This window comes from Rhinatrema bivittatum, chromosome 2 (assembly GCF_901001135.1).
Source record: "Rhinatrema bivittatum chromosome 2, aRhiBiv1.1, whole genome shotgun sequence".
NCBI lineage: Eukaryota > Metazoa > Chordata > Amphibia > Gymnophiona > Rhinatrematidae > Rhinatrema > Rhinatrema bivittatum.
The window spans coordinates 624386152-624412859 of record NC_042616.1 but is presented as its reverse complement, the minus strand read 5'-3'; the positions used below and the strand labels follow the sequence as shown (position 1 = coordinate 624412859).

The 26708-nt window shown below is 42.0% G+C and overlaps 1 protein-coding gene across 1 annotated transcript in view; it reads right to left on the bottom strand.

Annotated features, from left to right (window-relative positions):
• LOC115083383 (chloride channel protein D-like) overlaps window positions 1-26708 on the bottom strand; it is a 472614-nt gene that overhangs the window by 107350 nt on the left and 338556 nt on the right. The window contains exon 14 of the mRNA XM_029587184.1: window positions 4010-4189. Coding sequence (XP_029443044.1) covers window positions 4010-4189 — 180 coding nt within the window. The remainder of the gene's footprint in view (window positions 1-4009; window positions 4190-26708) is intronic.

Genomic DNA, 26708 nt, shown 5'->3' with positions numbered 1-26708 from the left:
ATCTGTTATTTACTCTTTCGGATAATAGAAAGACTAGGGGGCACTCCATGAAGTTAACAAGTAACACATTTAAAACTAATCGGAGAAAATTCTTTTTTACTCAATGCACAATTAAGCTGTGGAATTTGTTGCCAGCGGATGTGGTTAATGCAGTTAGTGCAGTTAGTGTAGCTGGGTTTAAAAAAGCTTTGGATAAGTTTTTGGAAAAGTCCATTATCTGCTACTAATCAAACTGACTTAGGGAATAGCCACTGGCATTACTGGCATAAGTAGCATGGGATCTACTTAGTGTTTGGGTACTTGCCAGCTACTTGTAGCCCGGATTGGCTACTGTTAGAAACAGGATGCTGGGCTTGATGGACCCTTGGTCTGAATCAACATGGCAATTTCTTATGTTGTTATGTTCTAAATTTCGTTTAGAGAATTGTGATTTTTTTTTTTTGCCTTTCTACAGGTTACACATTATGGGGCAGATTTTCAAAGCCCTACGCGCGTAAATCCAGGAGGATTTACACGTGTAGGGGGGTTACGCGTGCTGGGCCTATTTTCAAAAGGCCGGGCGGTGCACGTAAAGCCCCAGGACGCATGTAAGTCCCAGGACATGGGCAGGGTGTGAGCGGGGTGGAGCGGTCCGGGGGTGGGCTAGGGCTGGAGCCTCCAGGCACAGCGGCCATTTGCTTCTGTGCTCGATCGCGCAACCTACGCCTGCCCAGAGGCAGGCACAACTTATAAAATGAAGGTTAGGGGGTTTAGGTAGGGCTGGGGGCGGGTTAGGGAGGGGAAGGTGGGGGGGCAGAAGGAAAGTTCCCTCTGAGGGTTCTCCGATTTCGGAGCGGCCTTGGAGGGAATGGGGAAAGCCAGCAGGGCTCCCCAAGGGCTCGGCGTGCGCAAGGTGCACTATTGTGCACCCCCTTGAGCGCGCCGACCCTATATTTTATAACATGCGCGCAGCTGCGCGCGCATGTTATAAAATCGGGCATACATTTGTGTACGCTGGGTTGCACGCACAGATGTACACCCGCGCGTAGGTATTAAAATCTGGCCCTATTTGAATTCAATTTTGGGGATCAACAAAAATGCATTTGTAGTCATTTCCTTTGACCAATCAATTCTGCTCCCTTGTTAGACAGGCTTGATAGTTTCTACAGCTTATAAGATACTTTGGATAAACTTGCAGTTAAGTGACAGGTAGATGCAAGTATTTATTTATTTATTTATTTATTTATTGTTTTTGTTATACCGAGTTTCATGATAGGCATCACATCAACCCGGTTTACAAATAACAAGGAGTGTAAAGCATAACGTAACGTAAAAACAATATTTTCAATAAGAACCTTGAACTTTAAATACAGTGAATCAGAAAAAGGGAGAGGGAAAGTTACAAAAAACAAGGAAAATAAACTTGGGATGGAAGGGGAGAAATTGAACAGCACAATATTTACATTTCAGCCTATTGATACATTAGAATAGCAAGTGAAAAAATAAGACTACGAAACGGTACATAGGTAATCAAATGAATAAATATGACAGTTGTGAATGGTAATAGTATGATAAATATTCAGCAGGAATTAGTGAGAGAGGGTTTGAGGTTGGTTGATTCGTGTTTACATTCCATTATTGCATACGAGTTAGTGCTAGTGAGAGGAGGTTTTATTCAAGGCTTGGAAATGCTTTTTTGAAAAGCCAAGTTTTTTGAAAATTTTTTTTGAAAAAAAATTTTTTTCAAAAAAAAAAAAATTTTTTTTTGAAAAGTTTTTTGAAAAAAATGCTTTTTTGAAAAGCCAAGTACTGAGGTAGTGGCCCATACTTCGACTGGGGTTTTTCAAAATTTAAAACTTTGACTGAGAATATAGCCTTGAGAGAGATACAATTTAGGATGATGCATAGAATATAAATTCCTCCTGTTCAAGCATTTAAAGCAGGCTTAACTAATTCTGATAAATGCCCCAAATGTTTAATACATAAGGGCACTTATATCCATTGTATTTGGATGTACACTAAGATAGATGAGTTTTGGGACCACATTATGCATGATTTAAGTGCCATGGTTACATTTACAGTGATTAAATCATTATAACTCTATATATTTGGAATACCAGATAAAAATTTTTCTTCGGAAAAATATGTTAGCCTTTTCCTTCATTGTGCAAATGGCTAATGATACAGCACCTAATCGAACAATGTGGAGAATACAACTACGTCAGATGATGGTAATGGAATGTTTGTCTGGACAAGATGGTAAACCACAGAGTTGGGAGAATTTTCTGCAAATCTGGCAATTCTATATTAATACTCTACCAATTCAAACTAGAAATATGATCTTTAGTAGTTATCCAAGAAAAATAAAATTTGTTAATTATTCTTTTTTTAAATCATAAGAACATAAGAACAAAAGAAACTGCCATGCTGGGTCAGACCAAGGGTCCATCAAGCCCAGCATCCTGTTTCCAACAGAGGCCAAAACCAGGCCACAAGAACCTGGCAATTACCCAAACACCAAGAAGATCCCATGCTACTGTTGCAATTAATAGCAATTAATAGCAGTGGCTATTCTCTAAGTATAATTGATTAATAGCCATTAATGGACTTCTCCTCCAAGAACTATCATTAATAGTGATAGTTTATATAAATAGATTGTATGTTCTAAATTCTTATTTATGGTAATGAATATCATTTACATTATTAAGAATTGACAAAAAAAAAAAGAAATCTGAAATATGTTACCCTTTGATTTCTTTTTGGAGAATGATGAGGTGGGGTATGGGAGGGGAAGGGAATTTAGTTTTTATAGTTCTTATATTAATACTTTCTTTTACTATTTTTTGAAATAGAACTTAAAAAAGAAGGGAAGGAATAATATTGTAGTTAGGATTAATTATATAACTTATTAATTTTCTTTTTCTAATTGTTATTGGAGTAAATATTGATACAGTATGTTACATTTATCATCTGCTCATTGCGATTTGTAATAGTTGATTTTCATATTTAAATACTAATATAAATGATTGATCATAAAAAAAAAAAAAGTTAAAATGGTGTTACCAATGGGTATGAATGGTTGATAAGAACATAAGAACATAAGAAATTGCCATGCTGGGTCAGACCAAGGGTCCATCAAGCCCAGCATCCTGTTTCCAACAGAGACCAAACCAGGCCACAAGAACCTGGCAAGTACCCAAACACTAAGAAGATCCCATGCTACTGATGAAATTAATAGCAGTGGCTATTCCCTAACTGTGTTCTTTTAAGAAAAATATGTTTTTTTTTTTCATTTTTCAGCAGTACATCATTGGCTCTACAGACGATATACATAGCAACAACCACCAATATGGACATTGATTTTTGACTGTTTTGTTATTAAAATATGTTTCCTTTTTTCATCATTACATGTTGTGATTGGCTTTCTGTGGTCATATGTGGGGTGGGAGTGTATTCTCACATTATCATTATATGCACACTCTACTTTTATAGTGATGTTTGCTTCTGTTCTGGATAGGTATCAGAACCTTTGGTCAGTTATTATCTCTCCAAAGTTAAGTACCTTTGAAAGAATTTTTTTTACTTTGGAATTTCTTGTTATACTAATGGTTGGCTTTCACATACATTTGTTTTTCAAAAAATATTACCAATAATTATATATCACAGCAGTAAAATGAAAATGTATGCTCAGCTAAAGACTGGTGATCATGGTATGGGCTCTTTTGGCAGGCCTGCCTTGCTATTTCTCCGTGGTCTTGAAGCCTTCTCAACGTATTTAAACTGTTTGTAGTGTTAATTTTGGGTTAATTGTTCTTCTCTCTACTATATTTTGCATATGTGTGTTGTGTTTGTGGATGAGTTTGTAATTCTTTTCTAGACTCAGTTAATAACTTACTACTTTAACATTTGTAGGCTGTTTATTACTATGTGTTAGGGCACACTATGGGTAAGTCAACTGAAGTGACTAATATGAAATATATGAAATATGAAATATAGCACCGAGAAATAGGGCAGCACTGTTTTTTTTTACCGTCCAATAGTTCCCAGGAAGACGTTTTCATGTTCTGGTTCAGGTTTGTAAACCACTGGGAATCCACTGTGACTGGTATTAATAAGAAGGTGAGCCAAAGAGGCAACATTTTGCTGTAGGTGAACAACTCTCACATATGGCTTCATGACATCACTGGCAGTGAACAGTTCCAGGTTTACCCTGAAAGACACAGAGCAGACACCCACAGGTTCATTTTAGTAAACAGGAAATGATGCATATTATATTAGCATTTGATGAGTTAGCTACGTGTCTGTAAATTAGTTCAAGCTGAAAAGTTCAGAAAATCAATCTTGTCTTCTTTGTGAATATAAAAAAAGAACTGTCCAATAAATTTGCTTGCCAAGCATCACTGCTTTGTTCCCTGGATGAATCTCCATGTTAAAAGGATACCTGATAATATCAACCACATGTATGGCTCGGGCTTCTAAGGCCAGGATGTTAGTAGGACCAATCATCAACTTTAATGAGTTTTCTGGCTTAGAGTGATTGTGACCTGAGCTTTAGTAGGCAGAGGATCCAGACCAGATTGGTAATTCAGTTACTGTTGTCAGCATTAAGCAACATCATTCCCTGCAAGTTTCCCTTGAATTTTTTCCAGGGACGTGCAAGTGTGCATCACTGTTGTGTACATAGAGCATGGGGTGGAGTGGGGAGAGTTCTATCCTCTTCCTCCTCTACTGTGTGCTGTTTGTACTATAGCACTGGCACCTACTGCTGCTGTCACCAAGAACCTGAGCACCATCATTCTCCTCCTTTCTCCCTAGTTCTCGCCATCTTTCCTTTCTCAACTTTCATCTCCCTCCCCTTTGTGACCATCTCTTCTTTTCTCTTTAGCTTTTCTCATGTCTTTCAGCTTTCTCAGCTATCCTTCCACTCCATTTCCTCTCTCCTACCCTTGCATTTCTTTTTCTCTGTTTCCTATCTCCTCCAGTACCACTTCCTATTCCTCCATCTCTTCATCAGCACTCATTCTTATATTGCCTCCCTTCCCATCCTTCTACATTTCTTACTCCTTGTGTAACCCCTGGGCTGATAGTCCCCAATAAGGTCCCAGGAAACCCACCTCAAACATAGTCTTTTATGTTCAAGTCTCCCATGATGTTAATTTTTCTCTGACATTCCAGGGTTTCCTAAGCAGGGAGAAGAATGATCTTCAAGGCTCCTTGTGTTGCTTCAAGTCAAAACCCAATTTAAAGTTCACTGTAAACAGCATTGACAAGCATTTAATTGCAAACTACAGCAAGAAGCACGCTGGACGCAATTGTGGTTTCCAATTTAATTTTTACATTGTTTCAAAATATGTTGTTACAAACTTTTCAATTTATTTTGTTGGTTTAATTAAATTCAAATCAATAAGTCCAATTGCTTTTCCTTTCCAATTAATTTTAGGACAGATTGTAAACTCCCTTTCAGTTGATAAAGAAGTATTTTTAATCAATCTAGTCATAGTTTATAAAGTCACAATTTCTCCTACGCCTCCTGTTGTTCTTCTCTTGTCCTCTCCCTTATCCTGCTTTAGGGATTTACTCCTCTTCTCTCATTATTTCCTTGAGATGATAGTGAACTTAAGGATGGGTTCACAAAATCTCCTTCTCTCCTCCTTCCTGCAGGAATGGAAGATGACCCATTTCTCTCCAGGATTCCTTACAGTCCACCTGTGCTTTTGGGTTGAGAGATATCATTCCTCTGGTTGACATACACTGAGACCAGACATATTGTAAAACAAAATTCTAAAAAGGGGAAGCCAAAATATGAGATGAGGAGGGTAGAAAAACTCCTATCTGAGGAAACACAAAAATTATCAGGTTTCCAGATGAGGTCTGCAAGGTTTCAGTCACAGTCCTTCAAAAGGTGAAAGCTCTCTGTCTCCCTTTTCGTTGGACTCATTTTTTGTTACTTTTTGCTAAGGATGCATAAAGAGGATAGGCTGTACAGATTCAAAGTTTTCACCCAGACACAGACTAGTTTGATAGCCACAGGCCAACCTCTGAGTGAACTCCTGTTTACTGTCTTGCACTGTGAAATGTTTATGAACAGGCAAGAGTGTTTATTTAGTTATTCCACTAAGTCTATGATGAGAAAACTAGCAATTAACTTATACTAAAGCCTGAGAGAGAGAATGAAGGCCGCACAGCTGTTTCTGAAAACCGATAAGAACTCAGAGGGAGGGAATGCTGTTGCTTTAGCAAGCGTTTGTAGGTTATAAGGGAAGACAGCGAGAAAGAGAGGAGAGAGAGAGCCCTGGATGTGATGGTATGGTTGATCCTTTGGAAATGTAAGCATTTTATATCTGTGTAGCAATTGTTATTATCTACCATTACTTTTCTATATGATCTGATTTTATTTGTTCTATCCTCCTATCACTCAAATAAACTTACTTTCTTACCTGGAACCATGACATACTGAATCCAAGTTTGTGTGTGGCTCTCTGTGTAGGGGATAAGCTCCTGGGTTCAAGCCCCAAGGTATAATCCTAGTAATTGTGTTTGTTTTTATGAGATTATCCCCCCCCCAGGTCAGAGTCCTTGGGCAGGATATAAGTGTGGTCTGAACCCATAACACTTCTGAACCCAGATCTGAATCCAAGAGATCCCAAAGGCCTTCCTCCTTAAAAAATAAACAAAAACCAGGGAACAGCCATGGACATGCTGTCTCTGGAAGGATTGACTAAATCTTCCACACCTTAAAATGGTGGCAGTGGTTTATATAGTCTAAGAGCAGGCAATTCTAGGCTCCCACATGGGGGAGCTACAAACCCTCATTAACTATTCTGTTTCCTCCCATCCAGTAAATGGATCATTCCTTCTGGTAGAGATCAAATGAGATCTTCACACTTGCCTCCACCAACTCTCTTATTTCTCAGTCTTTCCTCCATCCACAACTTCTTTCTCCTCCTTTCCCAGGATCTGCCCATGCTATTAAGCCCATCCCCCAACATCTGGCTCTTTGCCTCTTCCCCGCCTCCTACGTATTTACCCTCTACTTCTTATCCTCTTTTCTCCAGAATCTGCCCCCTGCCATTTTTCTTCCATAGTCCTTCCCCGGCGAGAAAGTTCTGAAAATGCTTACAGTAAAGACTTGCTAGCAATGGCAAGATATGTACTAGCTGCCTTTCCTGCAAGGTCCTGTGACAGCATGGCAGAATAGGCTGAGTGGCTAATTTTTCAGCTGCCAGAGGCATGCTGCATAGCTGCAGGAGTACATACCTCAGAGCAATGGTTCTCAACTTTTTTCCCATCGTGACACACCTGACAGGCCACGCTCACGTGTGACACACTGCTCACTACAATTCACAGTGGAAATAAAAAGTAAAGGTCCGGTAATTATTTTTATTGCTAAGAATGACATAAGGAAATGATACATATTCTGTCTGAACAGAAATTGCATAAACGGTAAACATCCCACACCAAAACAGCACCAATTTCCAGCACTTAAACAGTAACCACCTTACCAAAGAAAAGGCAACACTGAAAATATTACACCAGGCCTTAAGACACCAATACATCTCCTATTACAAAAACGGACCAAGTCAGGCTGCTATAGAGCCCTACACAGAAACTACATGGCAGCAGAAAATCTCACCTGAATCACATGTGCTGACCCTCACCTAACAAAGAATAAAGAGACCAAAACGCATAACTAGAAGCATGCAGAAAAAACTGAATTGGAAACTGCAACAAGCCAGAGTCTCTGTATGCAGTGTAATAAAGGAAAAAAGAAACATCACCCATCCTTATAAAACAAATCAAGAAATATAAAATCAGGAGCAGTAAAACCATACTAACAAAAAGAACATTTCGAAACAGCTGATGAGTGGAATATCCAATAATTAAAAACTCATATAAAAAATTTCTAGATACCAATAAAATATTTCAAAATAGCAGACACAAAGACCCAGTAATGAAAAATAATAAGGATACAAAAAATATTTTGCTCTGTATACCTGGGAACGTTTGATATCCAGGTGTCCTGAGATTGTTCTGAATTAGCAGGAGGAGGGGTGGTTTTCTTGTAACTTTCTCCTCTCTCTCAGTCACACACCAGCGCTCTCTCTCACACTGGCTCTCAATCACACACATATACACACATGCTCTCAGTCACTCACATATACACATGCTTTTTCTCTCTCACTTATATAGGCTCTTAATTACACATTTACACACATGCTGTCTATCTTTTCACGCTTACACACAGAGGCTTTCAATCACATAAATACATGCTGTCTTTTTCTCTCACACACAGACTCTCATTCACATGCTTACAAACATGTCCTCTCTTTCTCTCATTTACACACAGGCTCTCAATCACATACTCACATGCTCCCTCACCTAAATCAGCTCTCAATCAACACAGACACACATGGTCTCTCTCTCTCATTTACAAACAGGGTCTCAATCACATACTCACATGCTCCCTCACCTAAACCAGCTCTCAGTCACACACAGACACATGTGCTCTCTCTTACTTATACACACAAAGGATCTCAATCATACATACACATGATCTCTCTCACACACAAAGGATCTCAATCATACACATAGACTCACACAAACAGGTTTTCAATCACAAACTTACACATACAGGTTCTCAATCATAAATTTACATTCATGCTTTCTCTCACAGGCAGGCTCTCAATCACAGACATACTCTCTTTCACATATACAGGCTCACATACATGCTATCTCACTTACACACATACACACACACACAGGATCTCAAACACATGCTCATTCACTCTCTCACCCCCCGCCCCCCCGGAACTAGCAGCAGCAGCAACCATTTTCAGCCCTTGTGGAGAAAGGAGTCCCATCGGCCGTGGGGGCTGACGTTGTTCCTTATTGTTTCTTATTTTACTTCGAGCTGCGCTGCTCATCCTTCAGGCCTTGCCTCTCTTCTTTTCTTCAGGCCAACACTGCCCGCACTAGCATGGTCTCTTCTTCCGGTGCATGCACCCGCTGCTCACCACTTCTTCTTCTGGGGCGCGGGAAGAAGAGACCATGCCGGTGCCACTGACTCCAGCTGTTCTGCACGTTCCGCCCGCGCTGTCAGCATTTTAAGCCCGGGCGGAGGAGGACCGGGGAGCAGCTGGGTCAGCGGGGGACCGGGAAGTGTGGCGACACACCTGCGTGTTCTTTGCGATACACTGGTATGTCGCGACACACCGGTTGAGAACCGCTGCCCTAGAGGGAACACTGTTCCCCTGTGACATTTTTTACACATTGCGGTTGGTTAATTCAAGAGCTTTTTACAGTTCTGGCCTTCCAGGCAACAGAAAAGATATTTTCTGATATGGCTCAATGGCTAAAATATTTATGTTAAAGGCAGCTCTTGGGTATGAATACATGATCCTGTTGCCTGGGCTTTGCAGGAATATTCCAACTGATGCTGTAATCAGAGACCATCTGAAATGAGATTATAAATGAATTTGTCTACCCTGGGAAATAAAGAGGTGGATTTTAAGACCCGCACACATGCACACATGAGCTCACATTTGCCAAGTAGCACACAAGGATACAGCGATTTTATAACATATGCACATAGATGCGCGTAATAGTGTGTATTATAAAATTGGCTATATATGCATACATGTGTGCATGACTTTATACAGACGCATGCATATGCCACCTCGAGCATATATGTAGGGGAGATTTTCAGTAGATACTAGGGATGTGCAATCGTTTTTCCCGAATTAGGAAATTTCAACGAAATTGCCTTATTCGGAATGGTTTGGGAAAACCGAAAAATGATTGAATTTTTTCCGGAAAAAATTCATTTTCGCTTTAGTGAGCACTAACTCCCCTGATACTGCGCACTAATGTGGCAGAATTAGTGCACACTAATTCTGCCACGTTAGTACGTGCTATCGGGAGTTAGCACGCACTAACTCCCAATAGTGCGCACTAAAACGAAAATCGAAGCCCCCGAAAAAACACTGTTGGCTGGCAGAATTAAATGAGGCAGAGGCCCTGCTGGAGCTTCGCCTTTATTAACCCACTTTCCCTTAGCCCACTTTCCCCTTAGGTTGAGCCCTCAGGTACTGGGGCTGGGTGGTCTTGGGGGCCTCTACTGATGAATAGAAGATCTATGTAGATGAAGTCAAAGGCAGGCTGGGTCAAAGACAGGCAGTGCTCGAGGATGGCCAGTAGGTGGTCTGAGGTAAATGGCAGGCAGAGTTCAAGAATGGTCAGGAGGCGGTCCGAGGTCAGTGGCAGGCAGAGTTCAAGCGGAGTCCAAAAAGCAGGCCAAGATCAATACCGGGAAGTACATCTAAGGGAAGGTGGGACGGATTGGCAGGGCAGGAAGATGAGGAGCAGCACAGGTGGGCAGGCAAGGAGATGAGGAACACAGAAAACTAACCACAAGGACTGACGAGGACCTGAAGATGAAGACCACTGAAACCAAGGACAATGAAGACCCAGAACTGAAGACAACAAAGACCAGGAACTAAGGAATGCAGGAGAAATGCTGAGGCAACTTACTAAAGTTGCAGGACACCTATTACCGAGGCGTGGATTGCAGGGAGACAAGGATTTTTATGGTCCAAGGCTTGTGATGTCATCTGAGGGAGCCGGGGGAATTTCCCACCATGAGCCCTTTAAGTCTGTCGACATCAGATGTGCACGTGCCTAGGAAAAGCCATGTGTGAAGTCGGTGGCATCTTGTGTCGGCAGGAGAGACCCACGGACTAGGGGTGTGCATTCGTATTGAACATAAATGTAAAACGCTACTTTTTTTTTTTTTTAACTTAAAAAAGTGATGAGACATAAACGATCGGATTTCCAACTTATTCAACATAGCTATGTTGAATAAGTTGGAAATCGCGATTGTTGATCCAAAATAAAAATTTAAACCCCTCACCTTCCTTAATCCCCCCCCAAAGACTTACCACAACTCCCTGGTGATCCAGCGAGGAGTGAGGACGCCATTTCTGAAATCCTTTGCGAGGAGCACGTGACGTCGGCACCACGTCGGAGTGACGCGGCGTCACGTGATTCCCCGCGGGTTCGCGCCGGAACGCTCGTTCGGCCCAAAAGGAACTTTTGGCCAGCTTGAGGGGGTCAGGAGGCCCCCCCAAGCTGGCCAAAAGTTCCTTTTGGGCCGAACGAGGGTGCCGGAGGGAACTCGCGGGGAATCACGTGACGCCGCGTCACTCCGTCGTGGCGCCGACGTCAAGTGATTCCCCGCGGGGTCGCTTCCGGGATCCTCGTTCGGCCCAAAAGGAACTTTTGGCCAGCTTGGGGGTGTCAGGAGGCCCCCCCAAGCTGGCCAAAAGTTCCTTTTGGGCCGAACGAGGGTGCCGGAGGGAACTCGTGGGGAATCACATGACGCCGCATCACTCCGACGTGGCGCCGACGTCACGTGATTCCCCGCGGGGTCGCTTCCAGGATCCTCGTTCGGCCCAAAAGGAACTTTTGGCCAGCTTGGGGGTGTCAGGAGGCCCCTCCCAAGCTGTCCAAAAGTTCCTTTTGGGCCGAACGAGGATCCCGGAAGCGACCCCGCGGGGAATCACGTGACGCCGCGTCACTCCGTGACACCGACGTCACGTGCTCCTTGCAAAGTTGGTCAGAAATGGCGTCCTGACCCCGCTGGACCACCAGGGAGTTGTGGTAAGTCTTGGGGGGGGGGATTAAGGAGGGTGAGGGGTTTAAATTTTTATTTGCACAAATGGACATATACTCAACTCATTGAATTCTGTTTATGTCCATATTGACCGCAAATGGGACCCCCTTTGGACATATGGACATAAGAACTTAAACTTTTGCTCTGCACATCCCTACCACGGACCACCAAACTCAATAGCTGAGCACAAGTCAACTGATTACAGCCTCTGAAAGAATGCATGGATTTGTGCTATGGGGAGCAGTATTCAGCTGTGGGCCTAAGGGGATCACCATAAAATGTAGCCCACACCAAAAGGTGTATTCCAAAACAATAGAAAATAATTATTGAGTCTACAAAATCAAAAGCTAGTAAAAAGGCAAAAAAATTAGCAAAATAGTCTAACATGCAGAAAACACAGGAGAAACAGCATCTTAAATAGTTCACAAAGATCACAAAGGCTACTCACTCTTCTCTCATGCAGTTTGTGTCACCAAGTAGAAGCATTTTCTAAAAAAAAATCATTACAAGGACCTATTTCTTTCTCAGGCCCCAATGTCAGACTGAAAAATGTTTTCTCCTTTATCTAATACACTGGCTGCAGGTTTCTCCAGTTCTGGTTTAGGGGGTCCTATTCCTTCCAGATGATCTGCTGTCCTTGCAAAAAAGAGTCTGCTCTCTCCAGCAGATCACTAGAACTCAAGACTGGGCACCACACTGGGGTTACTCTCCCTTTGCTCCTAAACAAGATTTCTTTCTCCAGATCTATTCTCTTAACAAGTATTCCCACAGGCACCATATATACTTTTCCACTTTGTCCATCTCCTTTTGGGTAAGAACCTTCCTGTTCCTCACACTTACATTGACACCTCTTGAACCTTCACCTGCTGGAAAAATTCTTCATTTTACCAAATAGTACATTTGAGTGAACCCAGACAAAAGTCACATCCAATTATTTCCTCTCCTCTCCATTATACCCTGTGGGTACCTCCTTAGCTATTTGCTGTTTATAAGCACCACTGTGAGGACTCCACTCCTCTCTCCTCCTAGGTATGGAACCAGCTGGATATCCACTCTTTCTCCCAATTATTGCTGGATTGGCAACGGAATCCCTTCAACTCAAGGAAATGTGGATAACTTGAAAAACTCAAATCTTTATTCCTAGAGAAAAGCTTATTCCAAATTTTTATTCCCAGAGAAAAGCTTATTCCCAACAAAAATCACACATTTAGACCACAATTCAAAAACTACTAAGATAATTTATCAACCACTGAATGTGAAGTAAAAACAAATCTCTTAACTTTCTAAGACCCCCACCCCTCAGTCAGGGCTTTAGGCCTTTTCTTTATAAATTTTAAGAAACATAAATGAATGGCTCCTATTCTCTCAAATCATAACTTAAAAAAAAAATCCACACAGACACTAGGAGACACCATCATTGTATTTATCTGCTAAGTTAAAAAGACAATAATAGCTGATTTGAGCCACAATCATTAAATAAAGCTAAAATATGTAGTAATCTTATTTAATGAGAAATTACTATTTACCTGATAATTTCTTTTTCTTTAGGATGGTCAAATGAATTCAGAACCAGTGGGTTATGCACCTCTACCTGCAGATGGAGCCGGAGCAAACTAACATCACAGTACATATACTCCAGCAACGATATCAGCCTGCCAGTATTCTCTTCAAAAGCAACTGTGGACAGACTAGCAAAAACTTAATTAAAAACAGATAACCATTTCAATATTTAGCCAATATGAAGCACTGAGTTCAGACAAGAAATGTATTAACACTAGTCTAGGGGCTGGATGAACACTTACCAGTAATCCCTGTAACACCTAGCCCCACAGGAGGACCATAACACTATCCTTTGGCAGTCAAGAATAGGAAGCTAGATTCATCTGACCACCCTAAAGAAAAGGAAATTATTAGGTAATTAGTAACTTCTTATTTCTTAGCGTCTGGTCAGATGAATCCAGAACCAGTGGGAAGTACACAAGCTACTTCCGAATAGGGCAGGAGGCTGCCCACAGTCCTGTCAAAACCACACGTGCAAAGGCTACATTTTCCCAGGCCTGCACATCCAGATAATAATACCTGGAAAAAGTTGTAAAGAGGACCACATTGCAGCTTGACAAATGTCAAAGGGAAACAACAGACTAACCTCCACCCATGATACTGCCTGAACCCTAGTAGAATGAGCCCTAACCTGACTAGGCAATGGCTTTCCAACCTCAGCATATGCAGCTGTGCCTACCTCTTTAATCCAGCAAGCTATTGTACTCCATGAAGCTGGCTCTCCCTGTCTAGTACTACTGTGAAGGACAAAGAGGCGATCTGTCTTTCGTAAAGGCTTAGTAGTCTCCAGATACCTGACGATATGTCTCTTGACATCCAAAGGGTGCAGCAGACGATACTCCTCTACATCTCTCTCTGTCCAGGGTTGGCAGGGAGATGGACTGATTCAAATGAAATTCAGAGACCACCCAGAGTCACCTGGAGGAATGGTTCCCAGTAAGACAAGACCTGCAGTTCAGAAACTCTATATTCAGTACAAATTCCCACAAGAAACAACATTTTCAAGGTCAGTAACTGCAAGGAAAGGTTACGCATTAGTTTAAACGTATGGCCCGCTAAGAAATCCAACACCAAATTAAGACTTCATAGGGGTACCGGAAACTGCAAAGGAGGACAAAGATGCTTTACGCCTTTCAGAAATGGGCCACATCTGGATGACCCCTAAAACAGGCGAGAGCCTCTATTTGTAACTTTAAGTAATTGAGGGCCAAGCCTATATTCAAGCCATCCTGCAAAAATTCCAAAATAGGCGAGATCTTGACCAATCAAGGAAGAGTACCTCGATCTTCACCCCAGACCTCAAATACTCGCCAAACCTGCACATAGGCCAAGGAAGTGTAGAACTTTCTAGCTTTTAGCAAGGCGGAAATCACTGCTGCAGTGTATCCATGCTTCAGCAAGCGAGCCCTTTCAAGAGCCATACCATAAAACAAAATCAAGTCGGATCTTTGTGAAGAAAAGGTCCCTGCTGCAACAGATTTCTGTGTGCTGGAAGTCGAGGGGGCAAGTCCACCAGGAGCTGCCACAGATCCGCATACTAGGGTTTCCTGAGCCAATCTGGAGCAACCAAGAGCACCATTCCTGTGTGGCACTTGACCCTTCGAATCAATCTACCCAATATGGGCCAGGGAGGAAAGGCATACAGCAACTTGTCTTCTGGCCACACCTGCATCAGGGCATCAATCCCCAATGACTTTGGATCTTTCCTGCGATTGAAGAATCGCAGAACTTTCGCATTGTGAGAAGTCACCAGCAGGTCTATAAATGGGAGACCCCAGTGATCTAGAATCAGCTGAAACGCCTCATCTGACAATGCCCATTCTCCTGGGTCTAGATTCTCCCTGCTGAGAAAGTCTGCTCTTACATTGTCTTTTCCTGCTTTGTGTGAGGCTGAGATCATCTGGAAATGCACTTCGGCCCATTCCATAAGTTGATCTATTTCCTGTGACACTTGCTGGTTCTTGGTGCCTCCCTGCCAATTGATGTAAGCCACAGTTGTTTCACTGTCTGACATTATCCGGACCACTTGATCCTGTAGGCTGCCACCGAACTGCAAAAATGCCAACCGGAACGCCCTGGCTTCTGGTCATTTCATGTTCTGGAGAGACACTTCTGCATTCCAGGGCCCTTGTGCTGTTAGCTCCTGACAGTGAGCTCCCCAACCATGGAGGCTTGCATCTGTCATGAGTACTAACCAGTCCAGTGATGCTAGGGAAACTCCCTTTCTCAGATGATCCACATGCAGCCACCACTGCAGTTGGGAGGAGACCTCCATCGGCAGGTGGAGCTGAATAAAATAGTCCTGAGACTGCGGGTGCCACCGAGACAGCAGGGAGCACTGAAGAGGATGCATATGCATCCTTGCCCATGGCACCACTTCCAGGGTTGCCGCCATTAAATCAAGTACTTGCAGGTAGGACCAGGCACAAAGCGTTCATCAACAGACGCAGCTGTACCATCAACTTTTGAATACGCGCTTCCGGCAGGAAAACCTTGCCCTGCTTCGAGTCGAACCGAACCCCAAGGTATTCCAACGAATGAGCAAGCTGAAGACTGTTCTTAGCCAGATTCACCACCCAGCCTTCTTTTTGGCAATGCCTCAATCTACTACACGATATGTTACAAATGGATCGCAGAACAGCACTAACATCTCTTAAAAGACAATGTTCCTTCTTAACTACATGGAACTCGTATCTTCAATCACTTCCTCCAAGAGCTAAGCGTTTAGTCCTAAATCCCTCCACATGAATAACTAGACATTTTTCTTTACTGTCTTTGTCTATCAAAGATATTGGGAGGGGGTGGGTATGGGTATGGGAAAGGGAAAGGGGGATTCTAGGATTCAAAGATGTTTTTTGGGGTTATTCTTGATTACTGTTCTTTTTTGTCTGCGAGGTGTGTAAGAAACTAACACACTTCGCTTACTTGTATTTGTGAATTTTAAAATAAAATATATTGAACATAAATTATATATTTACTTCATTGATTGCAAAGCCTCTGTTTTTGTTTGTTTGTTTTTTTCCAGCAGAGATATTTTGCTCAATTAAATTTGTGACATTTAGAAAATAAAGAGTTACTTGAGAATTCAAAATGTATAACTATGAGATAATGGCAATTAGCCAACTCACTCACTGACTTATAGACTGTAGTAGTAATTAATTAACAAACTTACAGAGGTCAATATTCATAAGCCATTTAGGCGGATAACTCATAATTTATCTGCCTAAATGGCAAATGTGGCATATTCAGCCTCTTATCCAGCTAAATTATAGCTGTATAACTATTTACCTGGCTATAATTTAGCAGGATAAAAGGGCATTCCAGGGGCATTTTGGGGAGGGGTTGAGTTATCCGGCTAACATAGCCAAACATTGCATATTCCAAGCAGGTCTAAAATTTTCCAGCCTTGTTTGGCCAGATAACTTGCTATCTCTATCTGGATATCTTTAAAAGATATCAGGTAAGTAGCACCAGAAAAAAAAAATACAGGGCCTTGTGGCCCAATTTCCTCTCATCCCTATTATCAAATTGCAGAGGCCATAGTAGCCATGCAATACTCACCCCATATCACCTCCTTTATTGATCACATTAACCTTTCCTGCTATGGACGTTCCCCCTCCCCCCTCCACCGGGATTTGCAAGAATTCTGCCAGGCCTGCTCACTCCCATCTACCACATCTTGATAAACTGACCACTGTACCCCGACAACCCCCCCCATGATCTTCCCCCATTCCCCGAACCTGTAAAAGCCCTATCGGGAGCAGGGTCCAAACATAACCAGTTAGGTTTTTAAGTTATCCGGCTATATGTAGTCGGATAACTTTAAGCAAGTATATTCAGTTGAATCATGTATGCAGCTGAATATAAGGAACAAGTTATCCAACTATCTTTAGCCAGATAGCTCCTTAACTAAATGACACATTGAATACTGGCCTCACAATACCTTACAAAAGAAGAAGGGCTCTCTTAAAAAGTAATTACCCATTTTACAGGTAAACTACAAGTTCTCTTACATTAGCAATGCAAAGCTATAGCTCTCAGCAGGTCCAATTTAACAATGACCAGTTTGCATTTATAAGGGATATGCACGGGAACATTTTCAATAAACATCATGACAGCATAGTGCCCTCTGTCATAACAAGGAAGGCATTGGTTCACTGTGACTCCAAGGCAAAAACCTACTTCCTACTTATTTGCCTATTAACTATATTTCTATTGGATATTATAATCTAGTCCTGTTTTTCAATGTAACCAATGTTACAATGCATATTAATGCAAACAGAGCAGGAGGGGGCTTGTGATGCTAACGGTCTTCACACATTCTTTGGGGACCCACCCCAGCTAACTATCTCTTTCACATCAAGCTAGTCAGCAGAGTGGATTTCAACATTCAGTTAGCGTGCGCAGCAATTTTTTTATAATGCCAACTACTATTGAAGCCCTCCTAGTGAAGCAAAAATTTAACATACACTTATCAAAATTTATTGCATATCCCATTACGTGGTTTTATACCATGCATGTTAAATTTTTACTGACCTGAGCATTAACTGTTTTTGATGAGTTTCCTGAAAGAACTTATACACCCAAAAAATTTCAGTTTTTGTGTGAAAATGTTCCAATAAAAATCAATGGCAAATATTTCTATGAAAATACAAATGATATATATTTTGCAAAAATATTAGCAAAATGAAAATTTCACTTATCGCGCAACATTAACCTTAATAATTGTCTTAGTTATCTCCAGTCATCTAAAAAAATTATTAGTATTCTCTCTAATATGAAAACATAATGTACATTAAAAAATGAATGAAACTATCCTGACAAGTGCAGAGATATTGCCCTTCTGAACTGAATTTCTAGCTGACACATAGTTTTGTTTCTTCTGATTTGCTTCCACAGCTGCACACTAGCCTTTCTCTTGCCAACATGTAGCACCATTTATTCTCTATCTGCTAAGAATGTTTACCTATTTATAAGCAGCGGAGTATCTTGTTCGGGATGCAGTGGAATTTATTTGAGCTTCCTCTAAATTGTGTTTTTTTCTTATCCTGATGGAAGACTGAGTTTTGTCTAAACATCTCTGTGGATTTTTTTTTTGTGTGTTTGTGAGATTGCCAAGAAAATTCAGCCAGAACAATGCAGTCTGTTTTAATAACTTGGGGCATGAGCTGATGATGGAAGCACATGGAACAGATGATGGAAGATAACTGCTTCAAGCATTGCTTTCCATTGCAGCTACGAACACATGAATATTTATTTTAAGAGCAAGAAAATAAGAATTAAACTTGACTTGTGTTACTCTCAAAAGGACCTCAACTCTGAAAATTGCTTCTTTGCAGAATAAAGCTCATTAAGCAACAACTCCTTAAAGGTATGACTACTGTCTCTCCCTCGGAATAATATTTTTGCTTCACTCTCACCCACACTTTTCCCATTTTCCACGCAGTGGCATGTGTGACATTTATAACAGGGAATTCAGTCCCATTCTCTCAGTCCCCTCTCCCTTCCCACACATGCCGCCTGCCCGCCCTCCTTTCCCAGTCTACAGCAGTCTCGCTCCCTCAATCCCCTCTCTCCTAGACACAAAAGATACATTAGGCCTGTTGTAATATATAATGGGTGTAGGCTTGGCCCTCAGAAAACCATGAATAAATGATTACACTCTACTCTAGCCACCAACATTCTCACAAACCCTCAAATGCATGCAAGCCTTTTATTTTCCACTGGAAGATATGAGACCCAAGGATACTTATTCCAGCTGAAACTTGGTACAAATTGAGACAGAGCATTACTGCAACTGTGCCATTCCCATTAAATAGTTTATGGGTCATTTATTTAACCATATAAATCTCCATTCTCAATTTTTTACAAACATTTGCTATAATGCTCCATTTCAGTGCTTTCTTACAGAATACAAAAAATAAGTCTCTCAGTTTTTCTCATTTTGTTGGAAGATAGGCTATAGAGTGACTAAAGCAGTTAGAATATCTTAGAAATCCTGTCATCATTTGGAAACAGCATAGTCGGGATAGTCCAGAATGTAGTGCTGCAGATCAGAGTCCAAGCCCAAGCAGAAATCCAGTTAAGTAGAAATTCTGGGAAGCAAGATGGCAAAGGGATGGGATCACCAATTGTATCCTTGTTAACAAGTTAATATTTAAAGGCATTTTTGGGTGGGGAAGACCCTGGGGTGTCCTTGATATGCAGTTGCTAGGAGAATTGTTGATTGAGCATTCCTGCTGGATGGAGATGGATGGCATCAAGCATAGTGCTGAACTGTGGATTGCTCTGTGTATATTGCAATGTTTTAACCTGAAGTTATTAAAGGGGTTTTTGGTGTGGGTTTCCCCTTAAGTGAGTTAGGAAGTGATGCTTGGTTGGTAGTGGGCTAGAAGGGCGTAAGTCCTGGGTTAATTTGGCAGAACTACCCCCCCCCCTCCCTATATTCTAGAGGGACCTCTAGAATATAGGGAGCTGTGGCGAAGTACAGGGTGGCCCATGGAAAAGTAGTCTGCCTCCAATGCACTGGAATTGGAGGCAGGCTACCTTTCCATGGGCCACCCTGTATAAAGCCAACTCCCTCATTCTACCTTAAGGAGCTCGGTTCAGGCTTTTAACGCAGTCCTCCTTAAGACAGAAAACGGCAGGGGATTCTGGATGAAGGGAGGTTCCCTTCTCCTTGCCATAAGAGCGCAGGCTAGAGAGCTTGAGGGGCCTCAAAGGAGCTGGTAAGACCTCACAGGATATCCATATGCTGTATACAGGCCAATACTGTAAGGTACGCTCGGCTGAGCACACTCTTTAACATTACCCCTTAACTGTAAGGGGCTTGGCGTGTCTAAAATACGCAGCCAACCCCCCCAGAAACCAATAGCACTCATCACATGCAAATGCATGTTGATGAATCTATTAATTATTCACCTGGGATACTGAAAATAAAATGTGTGGCCAGTCCGTACCTTTTACGCTCAGAAATTAACGCCTGCCTGCTGTTAGCAGCACCGGTGTTCACTTCTTTGGCCCCCGCGGGCCTCGATTTTAATTTCTTCGGCCCCCACCGGAGACCAGCTGTTCAGCGGGGGCCTTAGATCGGAAGGATGCTTCTGTGTGTATGTGAGAAAGGAATGGTGCTTTGTGTGTGTGTGTATGCATAAACGTGAGAAAGGAATGGTGCTTCTGTGTGTGTGTGTGTGTGTGTGTGTGTGTTATGTATGTGAGAAAGGAATCTGCCATTTAAAAAAAAAAATGAAATTGTTGCGTTCCACGCCCGCGGCTGTCCGTGGGCGCGCCCCCCCTACCTGACCACCGCGACGACCCGCCGCGGCAAATGTCCAGAGAGGAGCCCTGGCCCGGTGCCGCTGCCCCCCGCACGTTGGCACAGGCCCTCGGGGTGCCCACATGCTGGAGAGCCATCCTAGCCTCCCTGGTGCGGCAACCACAGCTTCTTCCCCGCGGATGGGATTCAAGATGGCCGCCGCCATGGAATCCAAGATGGCCGCCACCATCTTAGGCGCGAGGCCGCACCCCCTCACTGAATTTAAAGGGACCTGATCCCTTTAACGATGCTCAACTGCTTCCAATGATCCAGAGCAGAGGAAGTATTTAAGGAGGCTTCCTCTGCTCATTCCTTGACTTGGCAACATCTCCTGTGAGTGTTGTTTGAGTCTGCTTGCTTCAGTGAGTTCCAGCATCTTGTTTTCCTGTTACGTCTTGGTGTTCCTGGTTCCTGACTTCGGATTGGCTGACGGTGATTCCTGGTATTGACTTCGGATTGGCTGACGGTGATTCCTGGTATTGACTTCGGACTGGCAAGCGACGACCCTCTGGCACTCGGCTTCGGACTTCTTCTGGACTACTGGCTCCAAGGGTCCACCTAAGTCCCAGCGGCCCGGGTCCCTACGGGCTCCTCCCAGAGGGACCGCAGACCACCAGTGGTGAAGACCGCTCATCTACTCATCTCCTTGTCCGTCTCCACAGTAGCTTCTGTCTTCAGTGCCAAGGGTCAGCTGCTCTCCTCCTCTGTCCTGCCTCGCCACCCGACGAGAGAACCTACGGATCCTCCGCAAGGTGTAACATCCCCTCGTCGGCCCAAGGGTCCACAAGCCTGAGCATAACAGAAATGTGATAATACATATTCCTCAACTTTTGTGCTGGTAGCGCAACTTTTGAAAAGTTGGATGAAAGATGAAATTACTGAATTTTAAGCATCCCTCTTCTGGAAAATAAAATTTAGCAAAGTGGGTAGAGACAAATACTAAAGCAAAAAAAAAAAAATTAACTATTTAAAATGTTCATCTCAGCAAAATCACAAATTTAAGATACTGATGCCAGGTGGGGTTTGGGTTTTTTTTTTAAGCATAATTTAAGCATGAAGACTAGAATAGTTCCAATCTGAAACGGTTTTGCTATTTTTTTTTAAGCTTTTAGAAAATGTATATTTTTAAATGACTAAGACTGGAATCTTCCCATTTAAAAGGGAAGTTGACTAAGGATGTCTTTCGGTTCCATATCTCCCACATGAATAATCATACGACTGATAGTTTGAAGAAAGACACGTGCTTTATTGCCTGAAAGTGTAAAACAAGAGAAGCTGTACGGTGTGGGTGGCTGTCCCTTGGGAGGACAGAACCTGAAGGAAGGGTGTCATTTCGCCTTCTGATAGGAATGTGGTTTTCTTATTTAATGGTTGGGATCATCACTTTCACTTTTAGTAAAAGTGAAAAATGCAAGTCTGAAAGCAAGGTGCTTCTGTGAGAGTGTAATGTGTATGTGAGACAGGGAGGGTGCTTCTGTGTGTCAATGTGTGTGTGCAAGAGAGATGGAGCATGTTTTTGGCTGGCTTGTGGCTGTGAGAGAGGGCATGCGTGTGATTGAGCCTGTTTGTAAGTGAGATAGAACATGTGTGTGATTGAGAGCTTGTATGTAAGTGAAATAGAGAGCATGTGTGTGATTGAAATCCTGTGTATAAGAGGGAGTGAGAGCATTGTGTGATTGAGAGAGACTGGCCAGAGAGGTGACATGTGTATGTGTGCGACTGATCAGGGAGATGACTGGTATGTGTGTGTGTGTGTGTGTGTGTGTGTGTGTGTGTGTGTGTGTGAGAGAGAGAGAGAGAGAGAGAGAGAGACTGGTTGGGGAGATGATTGGTGTGTGAGAGACAGAAACTGGTCTTGAGGGTATGACTGGTGTGTGTGAGAGAGAGAGAGAGAAGAGATTGGTTGTGGTCCCTAAGGAAGAGGACCGTGAGGACAGCTTCAGCAGCTACTGCTGCTTCTGGTGTGGCCTGCAAGAGAAAGGAGTAGGAGAACTGCTGGAGAGGGTAAGTAAAGGTGGCTTTTTAAGTTCATTTTTCTTGATTGACTACCATTTTAATTATTGGGTAGTATGTAATGGGTCTGCTGTCTGAAATATTTTATTGGTGTTTGGTAAAGGTTTCAAAATTTGCTTGAGTCTTTAATTATTGGATATTCTATTCATCAGCTGTTTTGAAATTATTTTATTAGTATGATTTTATAATTATGATTCATGATTTATATATCTTGATTTTATTAATTGTTTCATGAGGAATGGTGACATTTTTGTTTTTCCATTGTTGCACTGTATAGAGTCTGGCATGATATGTTTTACAGTTTAGTTTTTGTCTGCACATTTCTATTTATACTTTATGTGGCTTTATTCTGTATTTGGTGAGAGTTTGTGTTCTGCATGCAAAGACTGAGATGAAGCATTCTTTTAGCATATAGTTTCCCTGTAGGGATCTGTAGTAGCTTGGCCTGTTCTGTTTTCCTGATAGGAGGTGTATTGATATTTTAGATTCTGGTGTAATATTTGTGGTATACTTTTTCATAGGTGGGGTTGTTATTCTTTGAGTTTTGGCAAATAGTATTGTGTTGATATGGGAGGACCATGCCGAAATATAGGGGTGTGTACATATATATGTAAATTATATTGTATATGTAATTAGGTACCATTGGGCCAGTATGGAGAAAACTCCCCCGGGCCACTATTTTCCCTCAATCCGCCCCTAGTCGAAGGAGATGTAAGTAGATGGTGGGGGAATGGAGTGGGTTGCCCTCGGGAGTTAGGGATGCAAGTCCCATGTCCCACATTGGATTCTGATGTTTAAAAGGAAGTGGAATCTGGAGAAGGTGATTCCTCTGTCCTTAGGTGAAGACGGGGAGCTTTTCATCTTTCAGACTGGGACATTATACACTATAGTTTGTTAATTTTGTGTGATTAGTGGTATGCATGTTTATGTATTTGTGTTTTTCTATTTTTATCTAGGAAGTTTCCATGTCTTATGGATCAATATGCTTAAACACTGCACAAGGGGATCATTCTGAAGACTCAGAGACATACTGCACACAAGCTTGCTTTCATAATTGCTAGAAAGAACATAACTAAATGTAAAAGGCAGTGCTCCAGCCATCTTTCTGGTCCCTTTTGGGCAGGTGGTCTGGCTTTGTCTGTCCTCTTTTTCTCCTACAGGTCAATCTCCAGTGCCTAGGAAAGCACTTCCCCAATCTATCCTGATAACCGCATAGCCAGTTGCATTTTCAAGATATTCACAATGAACATGCATAAGATACATTTGCATAAGTTGGTTTACAATGTATGCAAATTTTTCTCATGCATATTTATTGAATACATCTCAAAAACTCTATTGGCTGAGGGTCACAAGAATAGATTTGGGAAGTCCTGGCCTAGGCCACCTCTCTTTCCTTGTCTTGTGTTCCATGCTCCTCAGGGTCACTTCCTTTCACCTTTCACTCATCACTGTTTTCCCCTTTGCCTCCCATCTGGGTATGGCCAGAGATGGAGGAAGGGGTGGACCTACAGTCCTTTTCAAAAGAGCTGTAAGTTATTTTTTCACATTTCATGTTAGTGCTTAAGTCCTTCAAGCATTTACATAAGGAGGCTTTTCCCACTCATCAACATGCCTTACTCCATCACACCTTTCAGGGCCAAAAATATTTTATTGAAGGACAAATCATATATATTTATTTATTTTTATTTATTTTATTTATTAACTTTTATTTACCGACATTCGTGCCTGAATTCCAACAACTGGATAATTCTCCATTCCCCTTGGATAAATCTCCAACTACCTGAATCAATACTTGGTCGAAGCATCTTTGGCAACAATTACAGCTATGAGTCTGTGGGACAAGTCTCCACCAACTCTGCACACTGACATTTGTCAATATTAGACTATTCTTCTTTACAAAACTGTTCAAGCTCTGTCAGGTAATACAGGGTGCATTGATGGACAGCAGTCTTCAAATCATGCCTCAAATTTTCAATTGGCTTGAGGTTGGGGCTCTGACTGGGACCCTACTGGACATTTATCTTTTTGTACCTTAGCTAGTCCAGTGTAGCTATGGCTGTGTGCTTTAGGTCATTCTCATGCTGAAAGGTGAACTTCTGTCCCAGTCTCAGCTTTCTTGCAGAGGTCAGTAGATTTGACTGAAGGAACTTTCAGTACTTTTATCCATTCATTGTCTCTTCTATCCTTATAAGTGCCCCAGTCCATGCGGATGAGAAACATCTCCATAATATGATGCTTCATGCTGTTCTTTGGGTGATTTGCTGTGCTGGGTTTGAGCCATATGTAATGCTTTGCATTCAAGTCAAAAAGCCAGTCCAGGCTATGAATTACCCCTATTCTAGGAGTGAGGAATACCACATGAGAAATTATATTTACTAATATGATTTATCTTCGGATTCACAGCCTAAGTGGAGGATCAGATAGGATTCCGCTTACCCTGATACCACAATTCTGTGCCCTTCTCAAATAACCTCTTACTTATGGCACCACAAACCAGATAAAATCAGAACACCAGAATAAAACCATAATTTACCCTTTTACTAGAATTGGGTAAGTAGACAGTAAATCCAACTAGAACAATAAATGGGAAAATACAGTAGTGAAATATAAAATTGCAGCTTTCTTATTTTAAATCAAGCAATGAAAAATAACACTGGGTATGATCTGTTAATCAGGGCAACCAACATACTCATATGGATAGTAAAAAAAATAACAAAACCAGGAATGCTAATAGAGAAAAGTTGAGGGGAAAATCAGTGAAGTACATAGCTTTCAAAAAGTGTCTTTATTCCTGAATATTCAAAAGAGAGGGGCAGATCCACCCCAATGTCACTAGTTTGTAATGAGTGAGCCTTGTCCCAAAATCAAAATCGTGTGGAAAAAAAACATTCAAGAAAATGAAGAAGTCCCTCTGAATGGTAGAGCTGATAAGATGACAAACCAAATAGATGAGCCCAGTGTATGGAAGTTCTCTCTCTCCCTGGAGCTTCTTCATATGGTTTACTTGGTACTAAATAGAAAGCAAGCCTGATTTCAAGTCTCTTACAGAGAGACCTTGCTCCATCAGCTTCTCTTTCCCTGCCCTAAGTGGCTATGGCAAGGGTTTATGCTTGCCTTCCACTGAAAGGCTGAATCAGTTAAGCAGAGATACTGAATTTGTGACAAAAGGCAAGAAAATAAACCTTCTCCCTCTTCTGCTAGGATACTCTATGTGCAAAGTTTAGATTACTTAACTCAGTCTCTTCGGAGGTTGATCCAGTCATGTGCTCTTGGGACTGGATATCTCTGGAAAGGAAGTCTCTCAGTCTCTCAGTTCCTGGCCCCTCTGACCCTTGTTGGGATTTTACATGTAGCTCGGCTATGAAGCAAGAACAGCTATCTGTCTTTCTATTTCCTCAGAGCCCAGACTTCTGTTACTCCCTCTTGAAAATTAGCTTTTCAGGAGAAGAACTGATTGCAGAGTAGCCAGATACACTCCTCTCTCCCTGGCTCCTGGCTCCAATGCCTGTACGTCCCTGCCCCTCTCACACAGACAGAGCTAGCCAAATTGTGTCTTTTTTTCCTTAAATGATCTCACAGAATTCCTTTGGCTTCCTCCTCTGCTGGCTGTGTAGTGTGGTTTTGACATATTTTTATATTCATTTACCTTGGTTGTGGTGGCTTGCAGTCTCTGAAGGGTTGAAAAACCCTTTTGGTAGGTTCAAATCACATCTCTCAGATCCAGATGCAGCTCAGCCCACACTGTAAGACTCCAACGATTTATAGTAGCTTTCTACATTAGTTTTGTCAGACCATAAAACCTTTTCTCCATATGGCTACAGTATTCCTGAGTATTCTTTTCATACTTCAAATGGGATTACAGATGAGCTTTCTTGAATAATAACTTCCTTCTTGCCACTCCACCATACAGGCCAGATTTGTGGAGTACTTGGGATATTTTTGTTACATGTACAGTTTGATCAGTCTTGGTCATAGAAGCCTGTAACTCTTTTAAAGTTACCATTGGCTTTTAGGTTGCTTCCCTGATCAGTCTCCTTCTTGCTTGGTCATTCAGTTTAGAGGGATGGTCTGATCTAAACAGTGATGCCATAATCCTTCCACTTCTTAATAATCTTTTTAACCATGCTCTGAGGGCTATACAAGGACTTTGAAATTATTTTATATCCAACA